This window comes from Nelumbo lutea, chromosome 5, assembly GCF_056320005.1.
Source record: "Nelumbo lutea isolate HS-2025 chromosome 5, American lotus-T2T, whole genome shotgun sequence".
NCBI lineage: Eukaryota > Viridiplantae > Streptophyta > Magnoliopsida > Proteales > Nelumbonaceae > Nelumbo > Nelumbo lutea.
Window position 1 is genome coordinate 2,302,107 of NC_142688.1, and position 11,797 is coordinate 2,313,903.

An 11,797-nucleotide genomic window follows, 5' to 3' on the forward strand; every position below is an offset into this window, starting at 1 on the left:
TCAAAATGCTTCAAGCTATGTCATCACTACCTGAAGAAGTGGCGGCCGCATGAATGGGCTCTGAAGACGTAGTCTCCTCGGGCATGCAGGGTGGGGAGGGCTTGCCTAAGTCCTCCTTGACCAAATCTATTGCGGGAGGCTGATCGGCAGACAGGTGCTCGGGCTTATCTACACACCGCTCTTCTTCAAAGGTGGAACAAACCTTATCTCCACACCCCGGATATCTCAGAGCTCTTTTGTGAAGCTCACGATTACTTCACTATATAAAGGCATGAAACCTCAAGGCAAAGGTACGCGTGGTTACTCTACTCACTAGCTCCCAAATTCTCATGCTTTTAGCTCGCACAGCAGAGTTATTGACTTAAGCATTTGGGCGACCTTGCTGGGTTAGCTACCCAGGTTCTTTGATCCACCGTCTTGTGATAGATCCAGCTTGCTGCTTGATTGGAAGCCAGATCGCCCTTTAACTAGGAGTAGTCAGATCGCGCAACAACAATTCCCTTAAACTCACCACAACTTTTCAAAACGTCTAAAGCTCACCATGTCAGTAAGTTTTTATTTTCCAAAACTCACCTTCCGTTGGTGCACCGCTAATGCTTCTTAACAGAGGTGTCCATGTCAGCATAAATAACAATTTTCATGACCAAATTACCCTTGAATGGCGGGTTAGAGGGAAAATGGTCTTTTTCAGTTTTCAATTTTCTTTTTTTTTTTGCATTTTTTATGTTTTGTTATAATTTCCAATGTTTTTTATAATTTCTGCTTTTTTTACATTTTCTATTTTCTACAATCTATAAATATTCCTGTATTTTTTATTATTTATTTGTAATTTCTTTGTTTTTCTATAATTTTTGGTTTGTTTTCTACATTTTTTATTTATTGATTTTGTTTTTCAGTTTCTATAGTTTCTATAATTTGAAAATATTTTTTATTTTGTTTGCAATTTCTATAATTTTTATATTTTTTAATTTCTATGTTTTTTATGTATTTTATATATGAAAACATTTTTTGAAAAATTTCCTTTTTTTCATGTATAAATGTTAAAATGGTAATATATTAACACCTGCTAATTTATTTTGTATATATTTTATATTTTTATATGAAGATTAAAATGGTAATATATTAACACCCATTAGTCTGTTTAACATCAAGTTAGTGACATGGTGAGTTTTAGACATTTTGAAAAGTTGTTGTGAGTTTAAGAGAAATTCTGAAAACTCGTGGTGAGTTTTAGACAAATTCCCATAAAATAATTTATAATTGTTTTTATATTGATGATATGTATATATAAATATTATTTTATGTTTAATTTATATTTTTTTATTTAGTTTTTTAATTTTTTAATTTGTAAAAAATACTAAAAATTGCAATTTGAGGTGAAAAAAAGGGTTTTTGGTGAAAATAGCAGGGTAAGGTGTCAAATGTGCCTTGGGATGCATAGATATAAAAAATTTACCTAAAATCCAAAAAAATCTCACCACAATTGAACAATTGAGCGCAAAGTTATGACCTCTAAAACTTTGCACATACATTGAATGTGCAACCTGTGACTTGGTGACTAGGTTGAACAACTTTTGACAAGATCAACATTTTTTAACCAAATATGGGGTTTTAGATGAATTGGACCCGAAGTCAAAACTGGGTAATGGTTCAAATGATTCAATTGGCTAGAACAATAACAGGTTGAAAACATTGCTATATGTTTGATTTTTTAACTCATCCATTGGACATAATGGTTAATGTAATTGACGGGGAAAGTCTTAGTTGGTATTTGATAAATCCAAAATAATGCATGGAAATTTGTTTCCAAATATTTGAATGTTGGGGAGTTGACCAATAGTCTAAATGCTATGATTGATGTCTGAAAAATATGCATTTTACAAGTTTATTCTCAAATTAATATTATAAAATAACATTAATTGAATACATATTATAAAGTATTATTTGTCTTCAAGTATTAAAAATATTAATTGATAAAATGTTATAAATTAATATTAATTAAATGAGAGGTTGTCCGTAACTTCTCGACGCCCAAAATAATCAATGTGAGAGCGGTAGATCCCGGGTGGGCAACAAATGGACAAAATCCTGCATTCCTGCCTTCAAAATCGTTCTTATACAAGAACACTGTACTCAATGGATTTAATCCCCAGCTCAATCAGAATCGTGCCACTAAGACTACCGATTGCTAAATCAAGATACCAAAGATTGTGAGGTTACCAAGCTTCAAATAAGCTCTCTTCAAAAACTAAGCCCTCAAATTAGGGTAAGAGAGAGAGAAGAGGATCGGGACTTCATTTGTTTGATGATTGAGTCATATAGTTTCATGAATTTATTAAAACTTATGCTATAATTTTTGTTTTCTTAAAACTTTCCCTATAGTTTGTAATCAATTTATTTAATTTATCTTGACTTAGATGAAAGTAGAAAACGATAGTTTTAACACTAACTTTCATTCAAATAAATTTAATCAAAAGAAACAAAAAAAATAAAAAATATCATTTTTGCCCCTAATAAAACACCAACCACCACTCTATTTTTCTGTTTGGTCAATTTGTTTTCTATACATTTATGCAAAAAAGTGTTAGAAGTACTCTTGAAATAAATAATCATGGATTTATATCTTGAATATTTTCCACTCAATTTAAGGGTATTTTAAGAATAAACAACCATGGATGGATACCCCTAAACATTTTCCACTTAATTTAAGTGATCATGTTGGAAAATAAATAATTTTTAATGAAAAGAGGATTAATTAAATAGGTTGCAAACAATAAAGGATGTTTAAGTAAATCTATAAAATCCTTTATTATAGTAAAACATAAACTATAGGACAAGTTTAAGTAAATAAAGGATGTTTTAGTAGAATGCAAATAAATCTGTTGATATAATCAAGAGTTCGGTGGAGCTTTGGTCGGTGCAATCAAACGAGCATCAAAATTCAAAGAGTTGAAAAAAACAACATTTTCAGCATTCAAAGGCCCATTCATCAATTCAAGGTCACCAAACTCGTGGCGTGGACCAAAACTGTCCATTCACGAGATGAAAACGGAACACAATGATGGAAGCTTTCATCGCCCATCCCGGTCCTGATGGTTGAGCTACTCCATTACAATCTCTTCCGATAAACTCAAACTAATTACCTGACTAAGGAACCTCTACCATTATATATCATCCCAAAATATAGAATATTAGGAAAGGAAAGACAGCAGAAATTACATTTATGACATAAATAACGTCTCAGCGGGAGAAGCTATGACGATGCTGATGCTGCATGTCTGGTGAGATCGATGCGGGTGAAATGGGCGTTTTCTAGATTACCATAGTAGAGATACTTGCCAATCTTGAGCCCACCAGAAACCATGGATAAGCTAGGATCAGAGTAAAGGGCGACTGCTTTTCCTTCCAAATTGACGGCCAATACTCCACCGTCCCTTTGAATGTTTGGCAGGTGCATGTACTTGGACAATATTGCCATCGTCTTCCTCACGTAGGGATACCTTAGTACTACATCCCAGGAGAGCGTCTTTGCCTGCTCAGTCAAATAAACATCCTAAACCATTAAAAACCATTTGGATTTTGGAGAGAGAGAGAGAGAGAGAGAGAGAGAGAAAGAACATTCAGAAATACCGAGGGTAGGGCGATCCAAAAATGTCCGTCTCCGTCGTATCGGATGTTGTCCGGAAAACCTGGCAGGCTGTCGATGAAGTTATCTACAGATCCCTTCCTCTCGCCCTTGATGTGATATTTACTGCACCTTCGCCTGCATTTGGATAAGGAAAGGAAATAAGGAAATTGCCAAACAAAATCTAATTATCCCCCCCTTGGCCTTGGGGTTAATTTGATCTGACTTCTCTTAGTGGAGTGCGGGGTAAACCGTAAACGTAAACTCACAGCGGAGTCTCACAGAAGACAAGAAAACTTTGGTCGGGTGAGAGAGCTACGCCATTGGCGAAGTAGAGGTGGCGCACTAGTATTTGGGTCTGATTGGTTGAGGGATCGAAACTCATGAGCCTCCCGTAGGGCCTCCCTTCAAGGATGTCCAACATGTGATGGTCCAAGTCATATTTGTACGATGCATCCGTGAAATAAATCGTGCCATCGTTCGCCACATCAACGCCATCTGTCAGTCGGAATTTCACCCCATCAGCCTCGTCTGTCAGCAATTCTACCAATCCTTCTCTATTCACCTTCAATAGCCCCTGATGCCAAACAACAATACGGGATGAGGTATGAGGATCAAACTTAGAAGAAAGTTCCTGATGTGCGGCTGTAAGGTCTTGTGGCCAGTGTTTTGTGGTGAGCCGGATCCAAGGTGTAAAAGACACCGTCATGATTGGTAGCTAAGTGATTATTTGTCACATCTTATATAACCAAAACTGAGATGATGAAATGGCACTGTCAGGTAGTAACAACAACATTTTAAGGGTATAAATCTGGAGAGGAAAAGAAAAGGATTAAAGGGCACTTTTGAGCTTAATATTAATAAAAGTATAATTTTTAATATTGGTTAATTTTTTTTTTAAATATCAATTAAAGCAAAAATATTTTTCATTTTCTTTCTCTTGCAAATCAATTATCAACACAGCTACAAGCCGCCGCCTCCGACAATCTCGAATAATGCCTCCGTCGCCTCTGCCCACCTCCGCCAAATTCTCCGCCCATAGGCTTTTGAACGGAATTCTTCTGGACCATCATAAAGGCAACAAATGCAAAGCCAGAAACCAGAACCCACATGAACACTAAGGAACTCTTGTTCTCGCCAGCCGTGGTGCCATCAGTGACAGCAATTGCCAGAGCCAACAGCACCCACACTGCAATATCATTAAAGGCAGCGGCTTCCATGGCTTTCTTGCCCACTTGGGCCGTCAGTAACTTAAGCTCCGCTAAGATGCGGGCGAGGACAGGGAAAGCCGTTATGAAAAGAGTTACTCCCGTGAAAAGGAGAAATTGGCCGTAGCCGACTTTGCTTTCACCGTCCACTGTTTTTTGAAGGACAAAAGCCACCCCGGCGCCGCACGAGAAAGGGAGGGAAATTCCAGTGGCAACGATCGTGAGCGTATCGAGCTTAAATCAAGTTCGAGGCCCACGAGAAATAAAAAGAATAAGAGCCCGATAGTCGCCACTGTTTCGAGTATCGGAGAGCTCCATGACAGAAAAATTCGGTGCAAGTAGTCTTTGTTTCGTCCAAGAGCCGATTGTCCCAGAAGAATTCCACCCTGTATAACAGAGATTGAGGCGGCGGAAACGGTCCAAGAGCCGATGGGCGGAGAAGTTGGTGAAGATAGGCGATGGCGACCGGCGGAGTTGATAAATGATTTGCAAGAGATATTTTCTTTAAAAAGTTAATCAATTTTAGAAATATAGTTAAACATATTATTTTTATTGATTTTAGAACTATAAACATTTAAAATGTCAACAACATACATTTTATGCATCAACGCCGCCTATAAATTAACATAAATTCCAAGCTACCCTGACAGTACTTTCAACATAAAAATTCTGACCCTCGGCTGATATATCATTCTCCCAAGGGGCTCAGGGCAAATGGACCTGACTCCTGTCGTATACTTCCTAGTTCCTACGTTGCGCCTTTTTCTATTCCTTCCCCACCATCTCTGTAAACCTTTAACCATAAAATAATTAAAGGCTGTTATTGACCCATTACTATCTGGAAAACACCGTAGACTTTGCAATCAATACTCCTTTTAGGGAATTTGGAGTTCAATCCACCTCATGGACTCCTTTTTTACAGAAAATGATTTATTTTATCTGAGTGTAGACCCAAATTCTTTTAATTCTTTTTATTTCATTTTTTTGAAAAATGGATAAATATATATATATATATATATATATATATATATATATATATATATATATATATATTTAGTTAATAGCACGTCATTGTTTAATTGACAGTCTCAATTTGGAGGCCCACTAATGTTGCCTTTCGATTTGAATTAAAATATTAACTTAAACCTTTCAATAAACAAACCCCTTCCGTTTACCTACTACTCTAACAGCAACCACTGATGTTATGAATCTAAGCATATTATAATATCAAATTTGTCTTTATGTAAAAAATACCTTAAATCTTACAAAAAACTCTTAAAGCTTTCTACTTATTTCTATTAACAGGGGTAAGGTTGAAATTAGAGAGAGAAATTAATAGGGTCATTAATTCATTAAAGATATTTAATGTCCCTGTCCACCTTTTATGTATACTTTTTGAAGTGAGGACAAATTTAATACTCGTAAAATTATGCTCATTCTAATCTCACAGCCATTTTACACTGTGCATTGGAAATATTTCTTCATAAATAAAAAAAAAATGTAACTATGAAAATGTTATTAATACACTATTGAAAAAGGCTGAACACCAAATCCGGTTTAAACAAAAACACCTTTGTCCCAAAAAAGAAAAAATTAAGGGGCACACCAAAATTGAGGGGAAATTTAAGGCCTTTAAAAAAAAAAGACATATGAAAACCAAAGAGTGGTTTAAGGGATTTACTCTCTAAATAGGAAAAAAAATCCAGTATAAAAGCTTTTAAGATGTGACATTGTTGTGGCTCTAGTATTTTATAATTAAATCTAATCTAGTCTCCAAGATCTATAAGAAATTAATTTTTAAATAATAAATTGAACGATACCTAATTTTTTTGTCCCTATTATACGTGTCCATATTTTGAAACATCGTCTTGACGCTCTGACTAATAACCATTTTGGTGAATTGGAATCGCTCCTCACACCGATTTTACAGCTGCATTCCGTTGGAAATATCCGTACTTCTCCTAATATCCTTATGAATAATAAATACAAAAATGGGAGATGTTACCGACTATGGCCGGAACATTCTCTGAGTTCACTTTGATCAGTAGCGCTCCATTTTGGTTGGGATCCAGATGATGATGGGATCATTTTGGCGTCAACACCATCTCCGGCTTACCTTTACGTTACGGTTTTAGTCTCTACAACCCCTTCTCTCCGTAAATGATTTCCGGCGACTGTGGACGCATGTGACCCCAAACATTCCAGTCAAACATCTGTTCATGGAGTTTGGCTTGGCTTGGGTTAGGGTAAGCCCGTGTTCGCACCGTCTCAATAGCCTCTTGCAAACTTATAGAAGAAGTACATGAGGCTGTCGAACGGGCATTGACTTGATGGAATCAAGCCGAACTCTGTTGATGTTATGTTTTTTTGGTGTAATAGCATATAAAGGCAATTTTTGGGGTTTAGTATTAATAAAAATAATATATTTAAGAACAGATTAATTTTTTAAAAATAATATTAATAAAGGACAAAAATACTATCAGAGCCGCCGTCCGCCGCTACTTCCGGCAACGTTGCCGGAGATTGGTGGAGATAGAAGTAGCGGCGGAAGCGGGCAGAGGAATGACCACCAGCGCCGTCGTCGCCACCTCTGCCTCCGGCTACCTCCGACAACGTTGCCGGGGCGGCGGCGGACGGTGGCGACGGGCGGCGACTCTGATAAATAAATCACAAAAAAACAGTATTTTTGACCTCTATTAATATTATTTTTAAAAAATTAACCTATTTTTAAATTTTTAATTTTTTTTTGCATTTTACTGAGGGTCTCCGAATTGTCCTATGACGATCTCCTCCCTCTCATTATCCGGTGTGTACGGGCGATGGAAATGGTTCCGCTGATGCACACCAAAACCGCCCCAAAGCTTTTCAGCGGTTGTGGATGGTTTTATATTCTAATGATACCAGCCTAGATTGTCAAGTAGTCTAGAAGTTACTTAGAATAATCACTCCTTGGTTTTGTCTTAACCCTGTCTAGGTCGATGAGTAATTCAACCCCCGGCCGGCGGTCGCCATGCAAAAGAATAACAAAATAACAAAAAACTGAGTAGATTGCCTAAAATATATACATATATAATTAAGGATAACCAACCTTGTAAGATTCCGCGACGATGAGTTGCTTGTCAGGTCCGAACGCGAGGCCAAGAGGTCGGCCACCAACATAAACCCAATTCTCCACCCTTGTCTGCTCGGCCGAGTCTTTCACGGTAACTTGCTTTATCCACCCGTCGCTACAACCCGTGTAAATAATACCTGATTCAGCATCATAAGCCAGGTCTTCTGGACCATGCAGAAGTCCATCACCAACCCTCTCCGCCTCATCAAGCACTCGAGTGTTGTGCTTCGGTACATCCACGGTAACCCGAGACAAACCGTGGTCAGGTAGCGGCGCCGGATCGAACTCATCCACTCGGTAGACAAGCACAGCGATGGCTACAGGTGCCACGACGACTAACAGGACAAAATATGCCCATGATACTCTTTGAGTCGTGTTGACTGTAGCGGGAATCTTCTTCGGCTCGGCCATGGTATCAAGTTTGTTTGATGGCTGCGGTGGTGCTGCTAAGTGTTAACTTGTATCCTCGGCTTTTTGGAGAGGATTCGAAGTTACCGAAATCTACCTCCAACGGGACAAAAAAGTCAATAAAAAAAAACTATAGATAACATCAGTGGGAAATATTCCACATGGTTGAGATATGATGTGGAGTGTCAGTGTGGCGCCGTCTGTGGGGACGGAGATGTGAATTGCAATGTTTTAAAAATCGATTCGGAGGTCCAATTGTTTGTCTTTGGGGTCACGGGTCATCGTTTCGACCAGTTAGATTGAATGGTTCAGGCTAAACCACATCAGTATATATATATTAAATATATATGTGTGCATACATATATATTTTAGTAATAGATAATGTAAAGATACATTTTAGATATGTTATATGTATTATTTTATATTTAATTTATATTTTATATTTTATATTTTTTCAAAAATTAAAAATTGTAATTTGAGGCTAATTTTTTTTTTGTTAAAATAGCGGGGCAAGGCACTTACGTCATCTTGGCATGCATAGATCTCGAAAAATTACCTAAAATAAAAAAATTACCCCAATTGAACATCGGAGTGCAAAGTTATGAGTTTTATGACACCTGAAAGTTTTGCATGCATTGAGTGTGAAACCTATGACCCAGTCACTAGGTCAAATGGGTCAACAATTGAACCGGGCAGATCGAATGATTCTTGACCAAGTCAATGGTTTTTTACTATATGATGGGTCTTAACTAAATCGAACCCAAAATCTTGGTCGGGTGATGGTTTGAATGATTCGACCGGTCGAATCAATTACGGGTTGAAAACCTTGATGAATTTGTAGAAATCACGCTTACTTTCACTTCTATTATAAAGGAGGGTATTACGGCAAAACATCACTGACCATGTGGGCCACAATTGCTACCAACCGTGTCGTAGTCTTTCTACACGGTCTTCTGTCTATTTAGAAGCCCGAAAGACCAACTTTCGATCTATTCTTATTTGGTTCACAGAAGATCTAGCTGCCAAAAGACGGAGCACTTTAAAGACACAAAAAGCCCATTGTGAGCCAGGAATCTACAATCTTAGCATTTGGGATTTTATGCCCTCTCGGAGCTTCATCATACGTGTGCTTGACACTCACACACGAATTTTATGAACAGTAGCCTCTCAATAAAAACCCTCATTTGTACACGCCTCTATCAGGTCGCAATTCAAATTTGCTCTTTCTTCTCTTGCTCTACCACCGCCATCCTTTGTCTCCCCTAATTCTGAAGGGATGAGAGATTCATCATATGGATGGCCGAACCTTGCAGGTAGGTTGGTCAAAATTTCAAAATTTCTCTCTCTCCCATTTGGGAATCACATTCCCTATTTTAGAAGATTGCATTTTCAAAGATCAATCTTGAACCCTAAACCAGACCATATCTGAAACCAAAAGGTAGCAGAGGGATATACCTGATACAGAGTAGTAGTAACTCCCAATGAAGGTGCTCACGCCCAAGGAGATCACCAAAGACTGGTACCACTGAAGATGACACAACGTAGGGTGGAGCAGAATCAACAGGGTGGTTCTTCAACAAGAACCTGATTCTTCACCAAGAATCTGATGGAGGGCGAGTGAGCACGACTTCAGATCAGCTTTTCTTCCAAAAACTGATATCAAGAACCTTTCTTGATCGCTCTTATAGGTGGAGATCGAACTGGCAATGGTGGCAACAACAGGATAAGGCAAGAGCAGAAGATGGTGTCAGTCCAATTGTGGCTGTCTTCTCTCTTGATTCAGTAATCTTAAAGGATGAATTGGGGTTCTCCCTCCTCCTTTATTTATAGCTTGAAGAGAGGTTCTCCTAATCCCATTAGGAGTTTCCTAATCCAAATCTTGTATTTGGATCTGGACTATCTTTAAGAGATAAGGATAATCCCTTATCTTATCTACAGATAAAGATCAACCCTCCTAATCTGATTAGGAGTTTCCTGATCCAAATCTCTATTTGGATCTGATGTTGCGCAATCCGACCGGTTCTAACTGTCAACGGCCTTGCCTCTGAACGGAGCTACAGGGAACCTGAAACGGAGAAGATGAGGGAACTCCGGGGGGAACCCGATGAGATTGCTCTGAAGTTCAAGTTAGTATTCTCTCAAAGGCAAGATAAAACCAGATGGCGCAAAGTTCACATACCTTGTTCTTGGGGGTAGGGAGCCTTTTATAACCACTTCACGCACTCACTCTGAGGCTTCTGTCAGGTCGGGTATGATTACTTCTATGCTCTACCAGTTCGGGGTGGTAGGTGGATCTTCAAATTTCGATAGCGCGAGGTGCGTTGTCAGGGTTCTTTGGGTTTCTCGGGCGCCCAAAAGACGGGAAATGCGCCGACCTGTCTACAAATGCTGACAGACGTGGCAGTGCGCGCTTATTTCAAATTTCAAAAAAGTGCGCCACTGGAAGACGTGACAACGGGTCTTTTTGAATTTGAAAAATGCGCCGCTGCCGTTTTTAATGCAAGGAGATGTGCGCTGGCATTTTGTCATTTTCAGAAAGAAGTGCGTTGGCGTTCTATCCGTTTCAAAAAGACGTGTGCCGGTGTTTTGTCAATTTTAGAAAGACGTGCGCCAATCACATCTCGGTCTCAGGGGACGTGTGGTCAGCGCGACTGCGGGCCATCGGATTGGCTTTGATCTGCACTGTTGGTTCTCGGTCACTGTGGGTATAAATAGTGGGGGACCCCAGTCGCTTTGTCACTTCTGTGCTTTGCTTCTTGAGTTCGCGTCCAAGTTTCAGCTCGCGTCCAGGCTTTTAGTTCGCCTTCAAGGTTTTTTGCTCATGTTCTAGTTCCCGTAGTATGTTCAAAACTTTTTCCGGGTGAGTACTTTCCTGGAATCCATCTTTTCTCCTTGATGTCTAGCTCGGATAGCTCAGACGGTTCTTCAAGTGGGTCTGATGCAGGTTCTACGAACCGATTTGCATCCCCCGATGGCCTTAGCAAACTTGAGGTAGAATTTGAGGAAGAGTTTGAGCCCGTAGGCCGAGCCGCCTCGGGTAGTTTGGTGTCCACCTCTCGTTGAGGTCAGATGTTAGACAAGTTTGTTCCCTCGACCATGACGCCTGAGGGGCTCCAATCACTTATTACCTATTACAACTTGCCTGGGGAGTATGCCTACTTCATACCTTTGGGTAGCTTTCCTTGGGAACACGGTCCTTAAGAGATCGTGATATTCCGGGAGCAGCTCGCTGCAGGGCTGCGACTGCCTTTCCACTTCTTCTTGTCGAGGTCATGAACCACTTTGGCGTTACTGTCAGCTATCTTCACCCAAACTCCATTCGTAACTTGGTGGGGGCAATCTCCATATTTTGCGAACATGGCTTTCCTTTAGACTTGGAGATATTCTCTTATATTTTAATGCTTAAGAAGCAAGCAGGTCCCCTTCCGGGTGTAGGTGGGCGTA

At 39.2% G+C, this 11,797-nt stretch overlaps 1 protein-coding gene across 1 annotated transcript; it reads right to left on the bottom strand.

The window, feature by feature from the left end:
• Nucleotides 1–2,964: 2,964 nt before the first annotated feature.
• On the bottom strand, nucleotides 2,965–8,557 carry LOC148849798 (protein STRICTOSIDINE SYNTHASE-LIKE 7-like). The gene is made up of 4 exons (XM_088946213.1): nucleotides 7,922–8,557; nucleotides 3,895–4,202; nucleotides 3,631–3,763; nucleotides 2,965–3,532 (listed from the first exon to the last, which is right to left on the bottom strand). The coding sequence occupies exons 1-4, from the start codon at nucleotides 8,354–8,356 to the stop codon at nucleotides 3,254–3,256; spliced, it is 1,155 nt and encodes a 384-aa protein (XP_088802339.1). The 5' UTR covers nucleotides 8,357–8,557; the 3' UTR covers nucleotides 2,965–3,253.
• Between the last annotated feature and the right edge of the window lie 3,240 nt (nucleotides 8,558–11,797).

What these genes read in the sequence shown, in the direction of transcription:
- LOC148849798 (XM_088946213.1), bottom strand. Translation starts at nt 8,356, where the DNA reads ATGGCCGAGCCGAAGAAGATTCCCGCTACAGTCAACACGACTCAAAGA. An exon ending in GTCTTCTGTGAGACTCCGCT is followed by an intron (nt 3,764 to 3,894) that starts GTGAGTTTACGT and finishes ATCCAAATGCAG; the next exon opens with GCGAAGGTGCAGTAAATATC. An exon ending in TTTGGATCGCCCTACCCTCG is followed by an intron (nt 3,533 to 3,630) that starts GTATTTCTGAAT and finishes TTGACTGAGCAG; the next exon opens with GCAAAGACGCTCTCCTGGGA.